Raw genomic sequence first — 22,914 nt, 5'->3', positions numbered from 1 at the left:
TGCTAATAGGATTTATAATTATGTAAAATCTGCTGTTCTTCATTTTGTATCCATTCAGGACATGAATGAAGTTTCCAGCTTTATTCAAGGTTCAACAAAAGGATGTAATGTCAACAAATTGAATTATCCACCATTTACTCCTGGTAAAATTTATTTGGTTATCTAATTACTGTTTTAATTGAGAATAATTTTGTAGTTGACTGGTAATTTCTAACATATATTTCTAAATTACAATTTTTGGTATAGTTTTAAAACCATAAAATCAATTTGTTTATTTTTTCTTCAGCCAAATATTTTCTGCCTAGGATTATATTTAAATAGACTAATCTAGTATAAGGCTTTAAAATTGGTCCATAAATATATGATGTACAATATAGTTGGGTATAGGTATATTTCTATATTGTTAAAGGCTATTTTTAAAATTAAATTATTTGTTATTGAAGTTAGGAAGCAGAGTATTTGCCAATGTAAATATAAATCTAATAGTTAATCCAAGTTTAGCAAGAGTGAAAGATAAGGACCTAATTGGAACTTATTTTAGGTTTAATTGGATTGTCCTTTTTCATTGTTTTTGACCAAATATGGGATTTCATAACACAAATGAAAAGGAATATAACATTTATGATGGAAATATATATTGTAACATTTATAATGGAAAAATATAAGAAATGTTTCTTATGTATTTTCTCAAAGATATTCTTGACAAACTCATGTATTCCAAAACAATTTGCATGGATGCTGTGCAGAACTGGGGGAAACAGTATGATGTTCACAGCCTCTATGGATACAGCATGGCCATAGCCACAGAGCAGTAAGTGCAATTTCATTCAAAGACTTCTTTCATATTTATTGCTTAAAAATGTTTTTGATAATTTATCAATGTATTCATAGTTAGGAAATAGCAAAGTTAAAAAAAGAAAGATAACATTTTATGCCTGCTAAAAAGTTATGGCATTCAAAATATCAGTTCTCTTACTAATATTCATGAATTTGGGACTCATTTATTAAGAATGACATGGTAGGCTGGGTGCAGTGGCTCACGCATGTAACCCCAGCACATTGGGAGGCTGAGGCAGGCAGAACACCTGAAGTCAGGAGTTTGAGAACAGCCTGGCCAATGTGGTGAAACCCAGTCTCTATTAAAAATACAAATCTAGCTGGGCGAGGTGGCAGGTGCCTGTAATCCCAGTTACTTGGGAGGCTGAGGCAGAATAGTTTGAACCCAGGAGGCAGAGGTTGCAGTGAACCGAGATCATGCCCCTGCACTCCAGCCTGGGTGACAGAGCTAGACTCAGTCTCCAAAAACAAATAAACAAAAAAGAATGACTCTCTCTCTCTCTCTCTCTAAATATATATATATGTATATACATGTATATATATATGTATATACATGTATATATATGTATATACATATATATATATATTTAACTGAGACCCTTTTTTGTAACTCCTAGGTTTAAATTATCCTTCAAAATTTTACCATTTTTGAATATAACTGTGTTTTAAGCTTGCATCTCACAATTGGCCAGGGAAAATATTGCCCCAAGAACAGGTCTTTAACTATTTTTCAAAAAGAAGTATTTTAATTAAAATGCAGTTTTCTAATTAATATCCTTCTAAGTAATTTTCTAATACATTTTTATAAAATATGATAGAAAAAAAGAAGAAAACAATCATATGTTCATTATCTGCTAATTTTCAAGCATTGTTTATGGTCCTGTGATACAATAGTCAATAAACCAAATACTGTTCTCAATATACTTACGATTTTCTCATAATTAAACAGTTGTGATTGAGTGTTGATTCAAATTTATATTTTTCTGGTCCTAAATCATACTGATATCGGAACTCTTAACCACTGTCTTCACGGTGTTAGTTTAATTTACTTTGTAAACTCAATAGAGTATTACATGTAGCAGTGTTTAAGTTAATATAGCCTAGGAAAGAAAAAACAGGCTATGTTTCAATATAATAAAGATTATAACAAGGAAAAGCACTTGAGAATATAGTTACACATTTCCTAATTGTTTCCAATTATGAAAATGTTATCAATAATTGTTAGGTAACATGAGTGATGCTTGTAGTTGTGGACAGTGGTTAACTTCTAGAAACTAAAAAAAATCCTCTTAAATACATAAGTTTTATCCCAACCTTGCCTGCTAATATTTGAAAATGTAGAAATGAATATATAATTGGAGTCACCACACTACAAAAAATGTATTGGGTTCAAGTTCAGGTATAATATTTTCTATTTATAAGGGAATTCAATTACTTTAAATAGTATATTTCAAAACCAAATGTTGAGTGGATACCAAATGCACATGTTTATATAATTTGGTAAAGGATGATTGAAGTCATTCAAAATTTAGTGATTTCTAAAAATTCCCCTTCACTGTATTTTACCAGAATATATTTAAATAAGTAAATATTAATAGCGAAATACAAAATTGATATAAAATTTTGACATAATTATTATAAATATTATGGCATGGTGTATTAGCCCATTTTCATGCCACTGATAAGACATACCTGAGACTGGGCAATTTACAAAATAAGGAGGTTTATTGGATTTACAGTTCCACATGGCTGGGGGGGCCTCACAATCATGGCGGAAGACAAGCAGGAGCAAGTAACATCTTAGGTGGATGGCAGCAGGCAAAGAGAGAGCTTGTTTAGGGAAACTCCTATTTCTTTAAGACCATCAGATCTCATGAGACTCATTAACTATCATAAGAACAGTGCAGGAAACACCCACCCCCATAATTCAATCACCTCCCATCGGGTTTCTCCCACAACATGTGGGAATTGTGGAAGTTACAATTCAAGATGAGATTTGGGTGGGGACACAGCAAAACTATATCACATGGCTTTGGAATTATGAAATTTTAGAATTTAAATACCAACTTTATTTTTAAAATAAATTGTATTTATTAATTTGGTTTTATTTTTAGAGCTGTACAAAAAGTTTTTCCTAATAAGAGAAGCTTCATTCTTACCCGCTCAACATTTGCTGGATCTGGAAGACATGCTGCACATTGGTTAGGAGACAATACTGCTTCATGGGAACAAATGGAATGGTCTATAACTGGAATGCTGGAGTTCAGTTTGTTTGGAATACCTTTGGTAAGACAGTTTTATACAGTGTTACTCAGAAAAGCAACAATTACATTAATTTTTAATGTAATCTTAATTAATTTTAGTAAAATGATCAAAAGGCATGTTACAGAAATAATTGTTTTTTGTTTTTATGGAGTTTATGAGGAAAATAAGAATACACATGGTATCTATAATTTTCAAACCATTGAAGTGGGAATGTAGAACTAATAAAATTCAATGAAATCAAGATAATTGAGGAAAACAAATATAAATATAAACAGCATAGAAAAGCTTATATAAAAGATATAAAGAAAAAATAAGATGGTGAAGAAAAGTTCAAATATATTGGTTATAAAAATAAATGTCAGAAGTCCAAGTCTATTTAAAATACTAGATTACCAGTTTAGATTTTAAAAGATAATATTTTGTTTACAATATAAAACATAAGAACAGAAAAAAATGTTTAAAATTTCAAAAGTGGAGAAAATGTGTACTAGGAATTGTAGACATAAATATCTGAGAAGTCTAACTCTATCAAACAAAAAAATAATATCCAATATTGATAATGCAAGACTAAAGAGAGACACTATATAACAAAAATAATGTAGAAGGTATTATAAAACTGTAGTGATTTGTTTTCTTTCATATGCACAAATGAAACAAACACCAAAAACCTGATCAATAAAAGTAACACCCCCCCTACACACAATCTTGTGTTTGAAAATTGAAAAATAGGCTGGACAAGATGGCTCACTCCTGTAATCCCAGCACTTTGGGAAGCCAAGGTAGGTGGATCACTTGAGGTCAGGAGTTTGAGACCAGCCTGGCCAACATGGTGAAACCCTGTCTCTACCAAAAATACAAAAAGACGGGCATGAAAGCAGGCACCTGTAGTCCCAGCTACTTGGGAAGCTGAGGCAGGAGAATCTTTTGAACCTGGGAGGTGGAGGTTGCACAGAGCCAAGATTGGGACTCACTTTTTTGAGACCGTATCTCAAAAAAAAAAAAAAAAAAAATTGAAAAACATATTACCAAATTCATTCATGAGTCAAAAGATAAACTGAATAGAATTGAAAAAAAAAAAACAACCTAAGAATTAACTGTTAACGATTTTACTGATTAAATCTTGGGAAATTTCAGCTGTTAATATTTAAAGAAAAACTTACTGATTTAAATACTTAAAAAGAAAGAAACGCTGAACAGTGAGTAAAGTGCATGAATTTAAAAAGTGGAAAAGGAAAAACGATAAACCTAAAGAAAGATATAAGCAATTAAAATAAGAGAAAAAATTAATACAATGTAAACAAAATCTCTAGAGGAAAAATTTTAAAATACAAAGGTGGCTCTTCAAAAATTTTAATAAAATAGATCAATTTATAGCATATTTGTTAAAAAAAAGAAGGAAAAACAAGCAATATTCAAATGTATTTTAGTATAAGGTGTCACTTATTATAGCAACCAATTAATAAAATGTAACCAACAGTCAACAGTCAATATTAAAACTAAATGTAGGACTTTTTGAGAAAATATAAGTGATAGCTAAGTAAATTAAAGATATACCCTGTTCAATAATAAGAAGGCTCAATATATTAGGAATAGGCATTCTCTACAAAAGGTTATCAAAATTTTATGGAATTCCAATTTAAACAATAAAAGGGATTTTGGGAAACATAAAAGGTGACTCTAAACTTCATATGGAAAACAATACATTTTAAAGAAGTAGAGAAAAGAATGAGGATTAGTTCTAACCAGATAAAGCTATAGTTATTAACACAATGATACTGGACTGTGGATATACAAATAGATTAACACAGTAATATAAGACACAGGCCCATGCATGTATAATTTGTTAAATGACAGCACTGAAGGAAAGTATCAACTATTTATATGGACTATTGACTCAGTATTTAAGAAACAATATAAAATGTGTCAATTTCTCACACCATGCATAATAAACAGTCCCAGATAGATTAAGGGACCTATGTGTGTAAAATAAACTTTATCCATTTCAGAAGAAAATATAAAATGGTAAATATATGACATCAGGTTAGAGAAATAATTTCTTAAGCAGACTACAAGGAGAACAAATCTTAAGGGAAACATACATGAATTTGACTACAACAAAATGAAAACTTCTGTTCATCAAAAGAACATTTAAAAAGTTAAAAATTAAAAGCAACTCACCGGGAAATGTTATTTTCAATTCACATAGTCTATAAATGATATTCAATTTGAAGTGCCTACCTTAAATCTATAAAAATTAAGAACAATAGAAAAATAAGTAAAAGATATAAACAGGCAATTCTATAGAAAGAGTAATCTATGGGGACCCAATAAAAATATGAAAAAGTTCTCAATTTCCCTGTAATCAGAGAAATGCAAGTAAAAACCATGGTGAGATATATTTTATGAAGAAAGGTGATAAAAATTTGTCCGAAAATATCAAGAACTGGCAAGAAAATGAATAAGGGGAAACTTTATGTGCTATGTAGTGCTTGCAAGTGGTTACAAACAGTTCTGATTATACAATGCACATTATAAGTAAACCAGAAAAATAATCCTATGTATGCACACCATAGAATAAGAATACTTTTTTTACATATTCACAAGGATATCTATACAGGGTGAGTAACCTCTATCCAAAATGTGTGGGACAAGAAGAGTTTCAGATTTCAGGTATTTTCAGATATTTTAATATTTACATATATGTAATGAAATGACTTAAATGAGCAAATTTGTGTTTCATATACACCTTACACACATAGTTTGAAGGTAATTTTATATAATTTTGTTCAGGAAACAGTTTTGACTGCAACCTGTCACTTGAGGTCAGGTATGGAACTTTCCACTTCTGGCATTATGTTGGCTCTCAAAATGTTTTGGATTTTGAAGTATTTCAGATTTTGGATTTTTGGATTAGGGATGCTCAGCCTATATATAAATTTCATGGAAGAATTTTTATAGTCATGAATTCCCATATATTGGAGAACCAGAGCGATATTAATATAATTGAATGTCACATAAAAAGGAAATTACATTATAATGCATACAACATGTCATTTATACAGTTAAGAAAACAAGCAAAACAATGCTATATATTGTTTATAGATACATATATACTTACACAGAAAAAATAAAGAAATGTTTGTAAATGGTAAACACTAAATTCAGGGTAGTATTTTCTGGAGAGTCCTTGAATAAGGATAATGCAGTCTTATATGGATACACATTGGGCAAAGCTCAATTTTATTTGGAATAATTAATTTCAAAGCTCAACATGAACACATGGTCACAGTTTGTTATTTTATTCCTACAGTTACATATTATATTATAGATAAGAAAAATCAAATCAAAGAAGTTTAGTTTGGGATTAAGAAGCAACATATTTTAATACAATAATTTCATCTTTTACAATGAATTAATGAGAACATCAAAATAAAAAATGAGTAAAATGTAAATACAAAAGGATAAGAAAATGCATAAAGGGACAATGAGGGAAAGAACCTGTAAAATAATGCAACTAGAGACAAGGATGGAGCAAAAATGGAAAATAAATTGGTTTAAGGAAGCGTATATAAAAGGAGTAAAACAAATTGTATATAATGCACATTCATCAGTTGAGGCGTACAGTGTGATGCTCTAGGCAAATTTGAGAATCTTAACATTATAAATAGTAAATATATTTGTTATTTAGGTTGGAGCAGATATCTGTGGATTTGTGGCTGAAACCACGGAAGAACTTTGCAGAAGATGGATGCAACTTGGGGCATTTTATCCTTTTTCCAGAAACCATAATTCTGATGGATATGAAGTAAGTGCTTCTTGTTCTCCATGTTGTGAAATAAAACACAACCATAGTTTTTATTAATGTTCTTAAATCTATAGAGTATATGGTCTGAAAGATTCTAGCATAATTTATAAAGCGTTGTTAGAAGTCCCTCTCTCAAGTCCTATACATATTTTGTATATTTTTACATTTTAAAAAAAATGGTCAAATAAGGAAATCATGAAATGAAATGTATTCACAGCACAAATATTTTAGTTGAGACTAACACATAACTGTACAATTATATTAAGTTACCGGTATTTTAAAGTAGAGTCAAAGCTTTTAGAGTATGAATTCTTGGATTCTAACAATGTAAGTTCTAGGTAACTTTTATACAAAGAAAAGTTATAATGTACTGTCATGGATTTTGAGTTTTTGTTTAGTTCATGTAAAACAAGAATTTAAAGATAGTCACAAAACAATTAGAGTCCAGCGTCTTTCAATAATAAATAGAACTGGCATAGAGACAAAAACAAAACTAACACTTTTAAAACACAGTTTTGGACTGGTAGGAGCAGAAGTGCAAGACAATACAAAGCTAGTCTACCAGCCCTGGGAACTCAGCATACTGTGGGCTCATGATCATAGGCATGTTTTTCAGAGAGAATAGTAAAATTCAGTTAAACCATTAAGTCAATTAAGTATCTGTTGGTTAAGAAACCATTCAATGTTCACACACTGGTTGCATACAGGACTTATATTGTGTTTGAGAAGAGGGACAACTACTGAGCTCAGCCTGGATGGAGGCATGATAGAAAAGAATTAAAAGGTACAAATTGGAGATTAGTTTCTTCCTAATACACCGAAATGATACTTTTGGGAAATGTGTGTCCATGGGAGATTTTGATAGAAATTACACGACACTCTGAGTTCATTTATATTCTCCAAAATGCTGATGATAAGACAGAAATAAATTTTGAAATTTATTGGTGAAATAATGTGAATGACAAAGGGAGTGGGCACGAGAAAATGAGGAGAGCCTGCAGACCACCGTTCAGGTCTGAACTTGATGAAGATGAAGGGAAGGAAGGTGGTTTGGTAGGGAGAATCCCGAATTGCAGCCTAGTTCTAACCAAGTTTCAATCAAGTGAGTGGGGAGTCCTTCAGGGAAAGTTGACCATTGACCTTTCTTGCATCTCCCAAGAATAGGCCTGCGTGGTGTTCTTACTATGCTCATTCAAGGCTGGGAGAAGCATTGGGAAACATGGTTTTCAGTGCAAACTTAATAGTGGATTCAGGGAAACAGTAGTTGAGGTCTTCAGTTAATATTGTTACCCAAAGCAAGAGGTCTAAACAGGCTTGTCCATATCAGTGTTACTTGGCTGAAGGATTCACTTATCTAGCCTGAGCTCAGTAGAGAGGCTGCACTACAAATCGTGAGTCTACAGGCTGTCCAGGTAGCTCTGTTCACTGTGTTCCTGAGCCCTGTTCACTGTGCTCCTGAGCCAGCAACCTACCTGTGATCATTCTAATAGCAATGGCACAAGACAGTAAGTCCTTAGGCAAGCCCATTTCAAGCCTCTGCTTTAATGTGTCACATATAATAACATCCTATTGGCCAGAGTAGGTTGCATGACTGAGCGCCATGTCAAAGCGCAGGTAGGTACACTCCACTTTACTGGTAGGGATTACAACATTCCCTGATAAAGGCTGTGGGTACAAGGAAGCATGAAACATTGATTTACAAGATAAAAATTCTATTTTGTTAAAAAAAATTTATCTTTTCTCTGGCAACACTTTAAATATGTTGAAATGTCCACTTCAAAATTAAGTTTAATTAAAACATATAACAAAACCTAGAAATAGTCATTCAGACACTTTGATGATGAAATAGGAATAATTTTAATTTCTCATAAACAAGCTGAAATTTATGTAGTTTGCTTTAAAAAGCAGATTAAAACGCTTTTACTTTGATTTTCACTCATATTTTAGCTTTCTTATTTTAATTTCTCTTTCTATCGCACAGCATCAGGATCCTGCATTTTTTGGGCAGAATTCTCTTTTGGTTAAATCATCAAGGCACTATTTAACTATTCGCTACACCTTATTACCCTTCCTCTACACTCTGTTTTATAAAGCCCATGTGTTTGGAGAAACAGTAGCAAGACCAGTTCTTCATGAGTGAGTACTACGTACAATAATTATAATAATATCTTTTAAAGTATGTTCAAACTTACACAGAGAAGTTTAATGGAGATAAATCAAGATATCAATTAAATTTCTGCTGCTTGTTTTTACATTTGTATAAATGATTTGAAGAGCTATATAATGATGCCAGTAAATATAATTAATTGGACAATATTTAGGTAGAAATGAGAGAATTAAATAGAACTTACAAGGAAAAGATATATAAAATGTTAAGATATTATATCAGTAAAGAGATTAAGCATAAAATTATTTTAAAATATCAACTAAATATTGAAACAATAAACTAAATATAGATCAAGAGTAGAGTATAATACTTACAAAAAAGGGAAATTGTGCTTATCTTTGCACATATCTTTGACCAGAGCAGGGCCTTTCTGTGTTGACTTAAAGATCCTTTTAAATTCAGGTAAAAACTAGAGTTTACCACGAAAAAGCTTTAAGGGAAGAAAGTAGAATATGAAAGATTTCTGATACTTTATGAACCTATCTTACAGGATAAAATAATTAAACAGAAGAGTTTTTGTATAAATAAAAAGTAACCTTTTCATCTATGATAGATTTTTCTGAGTATGAGATAAACTAATTTTCTCCTTCTCTCTTTTCTTCCTTCCTTCTTCCCTTCCCTACCCCCTTTCTACTTTCCTTCCCTCTATTCCCACCCCTCCCTCCTATCCTCCCTCCCCTCCTTCTTTCCTTCATTTCTTCCTTTTCCTTTCTCTCTCTTCTACTCCCCCCTTCTTCCTTCTTCCCTTCCTCCCTTCCTTCTTGATGATGAACAATAAAGGATGTAAGAACTATGGATTCAAAATGTCATCTGAAACAAGTACAATTCAAGATAATAACAATTCCCAGGAAAAAACTGAAAAACTGAACCAGGAATTTGGATAAACTTATTTTTTCATTATTATACTTTAAACATTGTCATTGTTCTTAGGTTTTATGAGGATACAAACAGCTGGATTGAGGACACTGAGTTTTTGTGGGGCCCCGCATTACTTATTACTCCTGTTCTAAAACAGGTAGGCTCTACAGATTTAATAACCTTATTGTTTGAACTTTGTATAACTAAATCGACCCTACATTACAAAACATCTGAATAATAGATGTTACTCAGTGGACTGTTTCAAGCTGATAAATATCAAGTTGGAATTCTACGATGTGAAACAAATTTCAAAAAGTTATAAAAATGTTAAGTAGATCTATGCTTACCAAATACGTAATATCTAACTCGAGACAAGAAAGTTATATGAAGTTATTGTTCTCCTGAAAAAAAATGTATTATCAAATCAAAATCAAATCATAATAACAAAGAGCTCTCATTTAAGCAGACATATACATTGAAATTTTGCTCAATTGTAAATAAAGAGGAATTGGAAAACTCACTGATCAGATGAAAATGTTGGAGAAACACTGGAGTGAGTTGATAATTATTACCTATTTTTAAAAAATGTATGTGTCCATGGAAGTATACAGAAATAAACATACTCACATTCACAATGACCATGTGGTTTATAACAATACACATATATGCATACATTATTTTAATTGCTATCTGAATTACTTATTTATTTACCTCTTTGCTTTTGCAAGTTTTACAATATGATATTATCTAAAGCTAGTAAAATAGCTCTTTGATTATTATCTATAGGAAATATTGGAGTGTAACAGCATAAAGTTTTTTTCCCTTGACTATGAAAACCCAATTTAATATTTGATAAGATCCTCTCTGTTAAAAATTGAAATTAAAAAATGCATATTATCTTTCTTTATTTTAGGGAGCAGATACTGTGAGTGCCTACATCCCTGATGCTATTTGGTATGATTATGAATCTGTAAGTAACCTTAACATACTAATGGACTCACAAGTATTATATTTTCAAACATTTCTACATAGAAACTTAATTCCATAGAAACTTAACTACATAGCATACATATTTTTAGAATTTCTGTTATTACTATAGAAAATAGTAATTTCAAACTTTAAAAATGTGTTAAAATTTGTGTAACTATACCCTTTGTTGCACATGAGCTACACTCTAATATGAAGTTATATTATTTAGCATGAAGAGATATTATTTATTTTTAAATTTTGGAAATAAAAGGTTAGCAGTAATTTAGGAAGGAGTGGCAACTTATTTTAACGCTTTTTCCTGTTTTACATATTTATCTTATTGCCAGAAGACTTGAGTAGTGAGCTAATCTTATATATTTGTTTTTATATGGTATATTCAAATATTTGAAAAAGGCTTTTATTTCAACCTTGAAAAGGCAAAATAACAGCACTCAAATACACCATCCATTTTTTCAATTGAACAAGACCTTTTGAGCAATATTTATTTTATTTTTTTTTTGTATTTTGTTTTAGTAGAGGTGGGGTTTCACCACGTTGGCCAGGATGGTCTCGATCTCCTGACCTTGTGATCCGCCCGCCACGGCCTCCCAAAGTGCTAGGATTACAGGCGTGAGCCACTGCGCCTGGCCCGCAATATTTATTTTAAATGATATTATTTTGCATATCACTTACATTGGCTAAGTATACCCTTTATTTTTACAGAAATAATGATTTTAAGAAAATCCTTCCTAAAGGCATAAACTTGAAACCAAAACAAAGAATAAAAAAGCTAATTAAAGTACTGTTAATTATTGTAGAAAGAAAATGAGTCTCTTTTTGTTGATTTTTTTTTTTATTTTTGAGAAAGTGAACTTATTTTTCCTCTGCTTTGTTCAGCAAACTGAAAAAAAATTCTCCTAAAGTTAGAAAACAATATATTTGTATTCATTTGGATGACATAAATTGCTCATAATAAAAATTGCTTCCATGCATACCTTTTAATTCTTGGGAAATAGAGTTTAAAGTCTTCAATAATATTAAGTATGTTTTTAATCTTCCAATTATTAGGGTGCAAAAAGGCCATGGAGGAAGCAACGTGTTGATATGTATCTTCCAGCAGACAAAATAGGATTACATCTTAGAGGAGGTTATATCATCCCCATTCAAGAACCAGATGTAACAACAACAGCAAGGTAAAATGAAAAATCATTAACTGAAATCTAAAATAAAATTCAAATTTTAATATTTCATATTTGCATTAAGAATTAGAGATAATATTTAGTTTCTTCACTGGAAGATATTTGACACACAGAGGTAACACTGAACTATAACCCTTGTAGTTATAAAAAGAATGAAATTATTTATATTATTATAAGTGTATTTTTTGATTTACTTATAAGTAAATTGATATAAGTATATTCTTGATTTTCAAAATTTCTAATTTATTTAGAAGTTAACTTCCATGGGCCCAACACGCGGGGCTGAGAAGTTAACTTCTTGTATCAAAAATTTACTCATATTAGCGTAATTAAACATAATATTTTATTATTAATAACTATACAAAATGTGACAGTTATATAATTGAGTAAAGTATTTGTTAATTTTTACATATTTGAATTTCCATACATAAATAAATCTCAATGTATTTCTTTCTGCTAAAATGTTTTAAGGTCATAAATGAACTGGATATTTCATGTTAGGTAAAGAGCGAGAGAGAAACTAAATTGCTCACTAAGTGTAAATCTCAGAAATATTTTCTAAAAATAAAAGAAACTTGAAAATGCTGGTGCTCCATTTCGCATATTCATTCTGAGTACAAAGAGCACAGAAAGTGCCGTATTGAATTCACATACTTTTCCCTATTCTGCCACAACCCAACAGGAAGTTACTCTTTATTCGTTACCCTACTGTATTTTCTTCATAACATTAAGAATATCTGAAATTATATTATTTACTCTTTTCTTGTATGTAGTATGTTAGTGATATGCATTAGTAATTAGTAATTTAACTGTTTTGGCATTCTAGAATGGACTAGTATCATAACGTAACTGATTCATGAATATGTTCTCAAAAAATTGTTATACACGAGAGCTGTAATGATCAACAGCAACAAACACTTTGGTAAATGCATACTGGAAGGAATACATCCTATACAGTCCAGGAGATGCCTGGTAAAATGTAACTAAAAAAAAAAAAAACCATATTTCTTGACTACATCTCATTTCTCCTGTTATAATCATTTCATTTATAAGATTCTTACAGATTCCACTAAACATTTTTTTAATTTTAATCATATTTTTTATTTTTTTGCTTATAAGATGTAGACTTAATACATTGAGATTTAGGGTTATACAGGTTGAGTTGAGCCTTAATGAGACACATTTAATTTTTCTTGTTTGAATTAAAATACTACATTATTTCAATTTTGCAAGTATCTCAGCCTTCAAAAAATCCATTATTGTATTTATTACATTTATTTTTTGACTCATTTTCTACATGTATAAATTATTTCAGTATTCACACAAGAACATTGATATCGGTAAATTATTAATACATATAAATACAAATTTATTGATGTCAATGTCCTTACTGAATTCAGGGCCCATAAAACAGACAGGTTGAAGTGGACTTATTTATAGGATATTGTATTATTATGGATTTATTTTTAATCATATATGCACCTAATTTTCTTAACAGCCGTAAGAATCCTCTAGGACTTATAGTCGCATTAGGTGAAAACAACACAGCCAAAGGAGACTTTTTCTGGGATGATGGAGAAACTAAATGTAAGTCTGAAAGCAATATGCTTTAAGTGTTCATTCTGATAATGGGAAGTTTTGGCTTTATTGATATAGGTTGTATCATTTTTAAAATATCACAAATTTTTATTTTTAATTCCTAATGTTTTCTATTTGTTGCAGGCTTTTAGGCTACTTTAAAACTTTTAACATTGTTATTTGCTTTATCTATATTTAACTAAAATATCCAGTTTTGTGCTTCTGTTCGTTGTAAGTCTTTGGCAAGACTTTTTAATCTAACTTTATCTTTTAGATTAAAAGTCAATAAATTCTCAGATATACAAATTGCATTATATTTTCAACTGTTTTAAAGTAAGATAGTGATTAAAATTTTGTTACTGTAAACAGAAAATAAAACCAACATTTAAAGATTTAGTTATTTAATGTCAAATTATTTGAGGTAAGAATGTCACCTTGTCAATTGTTTACAATTTATTTTCCTTATTATCTTTAATTGCATTTCTTGAACTCCAAACTTGGGATTTCAATATACCAAACAAAATGTTTAAAAGTAATTTTATGCTATGGTATTTCTAATTATGCCATAGTAAGTTTGTCTATTTGTATATAACTATTCACTTACAATTTTCCTTACAAATTTTTAGAAATTTTTTAGAAAAATCTTGTTTCTTCTAATAGAGGGCTGTTAGGTATGTGTTCTATAAATGAGTATAAAAAATTATAGTTTATCTTCTATTTTAATTAACTACTTCTCAGGTGTATTAAGGAATATCTTTGTACAAATTTTAAAGAGTTACAGATAAATATAGGAAGGACAACAAGAAGAAAAAGACTATCCTAAATGCCTTTAAATATATATGAAACATGTGAATATTTATTTATTTTTGAAAATGTGTATATTTAAAAATTACCAAAAATTCTATAATTCTCTCCTAAGACTATATTCACCCTCAGTTAACATTCGTTTAAATAAATTACATTTATTTATGGCATTATATCAATGTATTAGCAATCAAACTTATTCTAAGGAAAGATCTATTCTCCGGGTGATTTTCTCAATGCAAGCTGTGAATTACTTGTATCATTAACAGCTATTAATCATAAATATTCTCTGTCTTTTAATTATTATTATTCTTTGCCGGTAGTCCTTTCCTTGATAAATGTAGTCTTTTATACCGTTTACCTGATTTTCAAATTTACATCTCCAAACCAGTCTTCTACGTACTTCTCTATTTGTTTGTCTAATAAAAATCTAAAACATAGTCTGCCAAGATAGAACTTGGATCTTACCACCATATATCTGCTCCATCTATGGTGTTCCCTTTGTCAGTTGATGGTAACTTCATTGCTACAGATGCCAACACCTTGGAATGGGCTATTATCTCTCACAACCTAAGGATTTCATTGGTTCTACTTTGATCTGAAGCCTCTCATCAGTTCCCCCACTGTCACCACCATCTTTCATGTTAGTTTAGGGCAATAACTTCCTAACTGGCCTGTAGCTCTTTTTAACCCCTTTTTAAATTTTATTACAATCCAGCAGGTAGAGTAATCATTTTAAAAGGTGATTCCAGTAATTGCATCTCTTCACAAAACCTTCTAATGATCCTCCATTTTACTCAGTTAGGAGACAGAGTTTTATCGAGACCTAGAGAGCTTATTATTTGTGCTTTAACATGTGCACACGTGCATGCGTGCACACACATACACGCACGCACACACACACAAACACATTATCCTGTATTGCTTTCTATTTCTCATTCAATTTTAGCACACCCGTCTTCTTGCTCTTTCTTAAATACCCTGGGGTGTAAGCACACTAGGGTGAGCTCTCCCGTGAGATTAGATTCCAAACCTATTCTCTGGCTTATGTAGTAAGCCAAAACTTACTACATAGAAGTTTTGTAAAAGTGGATTTCAGCTGAACTTACATTACTTGTAGTCATCAATCAAACAATGTTGTTGAGATAATACCTCCATCGATAGCATGTGTGGTGCAATTATAAGATTATTCTTATTATTCAAATTATATAAACATTCCAACAACATACTGTTTACTGCTAAAGATGCATATGAATAGCTTACTTTCATATAAATAGTTAAGTATATGAATAATATAATTCAATCAGTTATCTAATATGATACCTATGTAGCTATGTGCATTTAAAAAGTGAAAGAAAACCAGAATTCTGATTAACGGATTGTAAGCAAACATGGAGACAGTAAAGTGATCTTCAGTTCAGGTTCTGAATATAATTTTGTTTCCTAGGACTAAAATTTTAAGCAAATTAATGTTTTGGAAAGTATATTATATGAATCCTAGGATTCCCTTTATATTTTAACACTGTTTATGACAAACCATTTCAGCGCTTATCTTCAGTTTTTCTTTTAAAGAGATATGTTGAATAAAAGTTGTATTACCTATATGGTACAGAATCATTGTATTCATCCATTTTCCTCATTAAAGTTTATTTAAATTACAGATTAAAGTTTATTTCAATCTTCAACATGTCTTCAGATTTATTTTTTTCCTTGAATACAAAAATAATATAAAAAAATAAACAAAAAGATGCAAAATATATTCTAGTATGCCATGTCTTCCTAAGAAAAATGTACTGTTATGAGGTTTACAAGGGAGAGAATATCATTCAAAATAATACATTATTAATTATATATTATTTACTGTAAGTTTTGCTTTCTCTTAATTTCCAGAAATATCTTGGTAGTCTTTGAAAAAGTAAACAAGGCAAATATGTATTCATTACCTCTACTTGCTGTGAAAATAAAATACCATTATTATTTAGAGACAATTAAAAAATTTAAAAAGAAAATCTGTTCAGGATGCTTCATTAATAAACAGAATCTAATTTGCTCAAATTTCTTAAGTGTTATATAAGTGTAAAACCAGAGCAGAGAATTTAACATTGCATTTTGTACTGATTACGATATTTTTCTTTTCAGATACTATACAAAATGGCAGCTACATATTATATACGTTTTCAGTTTCTAATGTAAGCATTCTCTTTGTACATATAGTTAAATGTATAATTTGTTCATGCCTAGGTTATTCTTTAATGATGAATTTTTTGGAAAAGGTGTTTACATTTGCCTACAGATTTTAATGGAATGTAATGAAATAAATTGTTCAATTAAATTGTTATATTTAAATTGTTAAATTATAAACAAATTGTTACCTTAAAATTTTATAAAGTCTGTGGGCATGTAATTGATGCAAAGAAACCTTTAGACTTCTTGACATGTTATGTTTGGTTTTAGGCAACATGCCCTAGGAAAACAATTTCAACATATTTGAAAATGTTTTAATGAATTAGTCACAGTAATAATTGGTGTGGATTTTGGTTTATTAAATTTTGACTAGCTAATAGAAATGATTTTTTCATAGATGTTGGGTTTTTTCATACGTTCTTTTTTAGCAAATCTAAATTATTCTTCATCAATGTTAGGGCTAGAATAAGAATGAGTATATGTGTGCTGAATATGAGTAATTAAGGTTATCTCTGAAAACAAAATTTTCTGGCATATATATAAATGAAAATAGCTATTAATGAGTATATTTCTATGTGCTACTTGGATGAGGAGAGCTGGTGGGAATAGAGATACAGATGATGACCTTTTTTTGCTATTTCATATCGGTATTGTTATTTCAGGTTTGTATCTGTTGACCTAATATATAATATCTTATACTATTTTTCCCAGAACACATTAGATATTGTGTGCACACATTCATCATATCAGGAAGGAACTACCTTAGCATTTCAGACTGTAAAAATCCTTGGGTTGACAGACACTGTTACAGAAGTTAGAGTGGCGGAAAATAATCAACCAATGAGCGCTCATTCCAATTTCACTTATGATGCTTCTAACCAGGTAATTACAATCTTTTAAAATATTTTAGCTATCATATAATCTCACATTTAACGTTATATAACCATTCAGGCACTTATCCTATTTCTCCTCACAATGTGTCTTCCTTTCTTCCCTTCGTTGCTTCCTTCTTCCCTTCATTTTTTTCTTCACTTTTTCTGAACAATATTCCAATTTATGTCAACCCAATTAGTATTTAGATATCAACATGAAGGGAATTCCTTGCTATTTCTCGCTATATATTTCATTTTCTCATACATTCTAATTATATGGGCCTTTCTAATATTTTCCATAAAAATTATTCAAATCTGAACTCTAACCTACCTATTGCACACAAAAGAAAATCCCAAATGTTTTAGCTGCTTTAGACTTTTTAACATATTGGTTTAGTTCATTTCTTTAGTCTTTCTCCTGTTTCTTTTTTAGTGAGGTCGCATTGTCCTCAAAATATGTCTTGTACTTTTCTGACTTTAATTTTGTGTTTACACTTTTCTTCTCCTGTAGAAAGCCTTCCTTATGTTGTGATCTTTGTCTGTTTTTACAGTTGTAGTATAGAGGAGAAAAGAATAACAAAATTGGATGCACTCTTATTGGATGCACAGATTCCAGCTCTGCTGTCTCTGCTTCCAAACACGTTAAATAAGTCTCTCATTATTTTAGCTTTCTCATTTGCAAAATGTAATATTTCAATCATAATGTTGCTTTGGGTAGTAGATTGATGTATTAAAAAAGAGACTAATATTTAAAAACAAGAAAGCAATTATTTTTGTCATTTACCTTTTCTCCATTTATATAATACTAAATTATTAGAAATATTACCATAAATAATTTCTAAATTATTTAAGATATAGAACATGTCTTATAATATTTTTGTCCAACCCATAAGACCTCTGGCCCGGGGCTTTTCAATTATTAATTTTCAGAAAATATGTACTGGTCAATTATTTTTTATTTAATAGGCATATTATGATTTATACTTCCTAGCACTGTAAGAATAAATTGATATAAATTAAGTAATACAAGCTTATTGTGAACTTTATGACTCTAATAGAGATTAAAAGAGGGAATAATAAAAAGTAATTGTATTGGTTATGTATGCAATATAAAGGTCTATCTGTGGCTATTTGTACGTCCACTTTTATGCTTATAAATATATATTATATATATATATAAAATCTTCGTAATTCTGCTGTGTATAGATTGATCTTTATATGAATTTTCATTCTTTAAAGTTTTGCAACTATGTTTGGTGGGTATCAAAAAGTAAGCTATGCAGATGAAAATCTAGGTGTGGGATAAATCTTGCTCACATTATTCCCAAGGTATATAAGCTATAATCAAACATAATTTTGAAATCCCAATTATAGACACAATTCTATGTGTGTGACATATGTACATATATGTATATATGTATATATATACATAAATACACACATATATATTGCATATATATTTTCTGTTTTTCAAGTATTTTATGAAAACTATTAATGATTTAATTTGAAGAATTGCTATCATTGCCACATTTTGTGAAATGTAAAATGTTTTTTTAAATCATCCAATGATCAGATACAGTGTTTAATGTTTTTGTTTGTTTGTGGTTTTTTTTTTTTGTCTTCAAAGGTTCTCCTAATTGCAGATCTCAACCTTAATCTTGGAAGAAGCTTTAGTGTTCAATGGAATCAAATTTTCTCAGAAAATGAAATGTTTAATTGTTATCCAGACGCAGATTTGGCAACTGAACAAACGTGCAGACAACGTGGCTGTGTATGGCGAACGGTAATAATAATTTTAATTATTACTCATGATATGGTTTTCACATAAGCATTTTGATGCAAATTTTACATATTATAATTTTAAATCTGCAGCATATAAACTAAATTCAAGTAGATAATCATTTGGAATTTGAAGTTAGCATCTCTGACAGGCAATTTACTTTTATCTTAATTATCCAAAGACATATCTTAGTAAATGCCAGGCTGAATTGATGTGTAAATTGCTTTCCAGGCACTTTGGATAGTGTAACTTTACTTAATAAAATAATACTCTGTCTGAGAGTTACACTCTACTTGGTGTTGACTGTAGCTGATTTGCTCATTTGGGTAAAATATGCCAGTAGTGGACACTATTTTGAAAGCATTGTCTCAAGTTATTAATACATATGATGTTGAGTAATGGGCTACTTCTCCTCCACTAAGGATGATAATCTCTGGCCAGTTATTTTGGCTTTCATTTTAACACAATAATGATGGCTGAGGATGGCACATGTTTTTACCAATGTCACAGGAAGGACATTGTAAAACATTCCCTCTTGCTATGCCTGTTTTTCAAATTCTGGGCTTTTCATTATATCATTGAGTTTTGTCAACAAATATATTTATTTAATATAACCAAATAATTAAATGCATTTGTTATATCACTCAGGCGAGTCAAGACATATTTGTCAGCAATTTCCCAGAGACATTTACATTTGTATAAAGAGATGCATAGAATCTCTGCCTCCAGAGAAATTATCCCAATTTCTCTCCATTAATTGTTAAAGCAGCATAATCTGTATCACTAGTGAAGAATAGAGAAGAATATAAGAACAGAAAAAGTGAGAAGAAAAGATTCTAAAATCAATAAAAGTTAAATAGTGAAGTTCACTTCTCTAAACCTTCTCTATAAGTTGCCTCTTTTCAGCCAAATCCACATCCATTCCCCTTTGCATTCAAAGTATGCTAACTTTATCAAAACAAATATAAAGGACAGGTGGGAACAATTCATTTTACTAAAGAATAAATATCTTCTAAACATGAAAGTGTGAAATTTTATCTTCCTATTAAATAATTTTAATGTTTTATATGTATAACTTTATATATATAACATTATATATAATGCCAATGTTACATATATATACTTATACATATATATATATATATATACACCACAGTTTTTTTATCCACTCATTGATTGGTGAACATTTGGTTTGGTTCCACATTTTTGCAATTGCAAATTGTGCTGCTATAAACATGCACGTGCAAGTATCTTTTTTGTATAATTACTTCTTTTCCTCTGGGTATATACCCAGTAGTGGGATTGCTGGATCAAATAGTAGTTCTGCTTTTAATTCTTTAAGGAATCTCCATACTGTTTTCCATAGTGGTTGTACTAGTTTACATTCCCACCATCAGTGTAGAAGTGTCCCCTTTTCACTGAATCCATGCCAACATGTATTTTTTTTATTTTTATTTTTTGATTATGGCCATTCTTGAAGGAGTAAGATGGTATCACATTGTTATTTTAATTTGCATTTACCTGATCATTAGTAATGCTGATCATTTTTTCATATGTTTGTTGGCCATTTGTTCATCTTTTCTTTTGAGATTTGTCTATTCATGCCTTTAGTCCACTTTTTGAAGGGATTGTTTGTTTGTTTTTTCCTGCTAAATTATTTGAGTTTGTTGTAGATTCTGGATATTCGTTCTTTGTCAGATGTATAGATGGTGAAGATTTTCTCCCACTCTGTGGGTTGTCTGTTTACTCTGCTGACTGTTCCTTTTGCACTGCAAAAGCTCTTAGTTTAATTAAGTCCCAGATGTTTGTCTTTGTTTTTATTGCATTTGCTTTTGTTTTTTGGTCATCAAATCCTTGCCTGAGCCAATTTCTAGAATGCTATCTTTTAGAATTTTTGTAGTTTCCGGTCTTAGATTTAAGTTCTTAATCCACCTCGAGTTGACTTTTGTGTAAGGTGAGAGATGAGAATCTAGTTTTATTCTCCTGCATGTGGCTTGCCAATAATCGTAGCACCATTTGTTGAATAGGATGTCCTTTCCCCACTTTATGTTTTTGTCTGTTTTATCGAAGATCAGGTGGCTGTAAGTAGCAGGGTTTAATTCTGGGTTCTCTATTCTGTTCCATTGGTCTATGTGATTATTTTTATACAGTAACATACTATTTTGGTGACTGTGGCTTTATAGTATAGTCTGAAATTAAGTAATATGATTCCTCCAGATTTGTTCTTTTTGCTTATTCTCACTTTTGCTATGCATGGTCTTTTTTGGCTCCATATGAATTTTAGGATTGTTTTTTCCAGTTCAGTGAAGTATAATGATGGTGTTTTGATGGGAATTGCATTGAATCTGTGTATTGTTTTGGCAGTATGGTCATTTTCACAATACTCTTTCTATCCATCCATGAACATGGGATGTGTTTCCATCTGTGTCATCTATGATTTCTTTCAGTAGTGTTTGTAGTTTTCCTTGTAGAGGTCTTTCACCTCCTTGGTTAGGTATACTCCTAAATATTTTAGTTTATTTTATTTTCTGCAGCTATTGTAAAAAAGGTTGAGTTTTTGATTTGATTCTCAGCTTGTTTGTTTTTGGTTTATAAAACATCTACTGATTTCTGCACATTAATTTTGTATCCAAAAACTTTGCTGAACTATTTTATCAATTCTAGGAGCTTTTTGGAGGAGTCTTTAGGGTTTTCTAGGTAAACAATCGTATCATCAGCAAAGAGTGACAGTTTGACTTCCCCTTTACTGATTTGGATGCCATTTCTTTCTTTCTCTTGTCTGATTGCTCTGGCTAGGGCTTCCAGTGCTGTGTTGAAAATAAGTGAGAATGGCCATCTTTGTCTTGTTCCAGTTCTCAGGGAGAATGCTTTCAACGTTTCCCAATTCAGTATTATGTTGGCTGTGGGTTTGTCATAGATGGTTTTTATTACATTGAAGTATGTCCCTTGTTTGCCGATTTTGCTGAATGCTGGATGTTTAAAATGTTTTTTTTGTGTCTATTGAGATGATCCTGTGATTTTTGTTTTTAATTCTGTTTACGTGGTGTATCACATTTATTGACTTGCATATGTGAAACCATCCCTGTATCCCTAGTATGAAACTCACTTGGTCATGTTGGGCTATCTTTTTGATATGTTGTTGAATTTGGTTAGCCAGGATTTTGTTAAGGATTCTTGCATCTATGTTCCTCAGGGATATCGGTCTGTAGTTTTCTTTTTTGGTTATGTCCTTTCCTGGTTTTGGTATTAGGGTGATACTGGCTTCATAGAACAACTTAGGGGGGATTCCCTCTTTCTCTTTCTTGTGGAATAATGTCAATAGATTGGTACTAATTATTCCTTGAATGTCTGGTAAAATTCTGCTATTAATCCATGTGGTCCTGGACATTTTTTTTGTTGGTAATTTTTATTACCATTTTAATCTCACTTCTTGTTATTGATCTGCTCAGGTTATCTAATTCTTCCTGATTTAAGGTTGTGTCATTCCAGGAATTTATCCATCTCTTCCAGGTCATCTAATTTATGTGTGTAAAGGTGTTCATAGTAGCCTTGAATGATCTTTTGTATTTCTGTGGTGTCAGTTGTAGTATCTCGCA

At 30.6% G+C, this 22,914-nt stretch overlaps 1 protein-coding gene across 1 annotated transcript in view; it reads left to right on the top strand.

Moving 5' to 3' along the window:
- Positions 1–22,914, top strand: part of SI (sucrase-isomaltase) — a 98,207-nt gene that overhangs the window by 26,719 nt on the left and 48,574 nt on the right. The window contains exons 14-25 of the mRNA XM_024244753.3: positions 59–143; positions 694–811; positions 2,952–3,123; positions 6,791–6,907; positions 8,889–9,043; positions 10,005–10,089; positions 10,846–10,902; positions 11,970–12,094; positions 13,599–13,687; positions 16,622–16,671; positions 17,378–17,548; positions 19,166–19,321. Of these exons, the coding sequence (XP_024100521.3) occupies positions 59–143; positions 694–811; positions 2,952–3,123; positions 6,791–6,907; positions 8,889–9,043; positions 10,005–10,089; positions 10,846–10,902; positions 11,970–12,094; positions 13,599–13,687; positions 16,622–16,671; positions 17,378–17,548; positions 19,166–19,321 (1,380 nt within the window). The remainder of the gene's footprint in view (positions 1–58; positions 144–693; positions 812–2,951; positions 3,124–6,790; positions 6,908–8,888; positions 9,044–10,004; positions 10,090–10,845; positions 10,903–11,969; positions 12,095–13,598; positions 13,688–16,621; positions 16,672–17,377; positions 17,549–19,165; positions 19,322–22,914) is intronic.

Source organism: Pongo abelii, chromosome 2, assembly GCF_028885655.2.
Source record: "Pongo abelii isolate AG06213 chromosome 2, NHGRI_mPonAbe1-v2.0_pri, whole genome shotgun sequence".
NCBI lineage: Eukaryota > Metazoa > Chordata > Mammalia > Primates > Hominidae > Pongo > Pongo abelii.
Note: the sequence above shows the minus strand (reverse complement) of the source record. Positions and strands in the feature narration are given on the sequence as shown.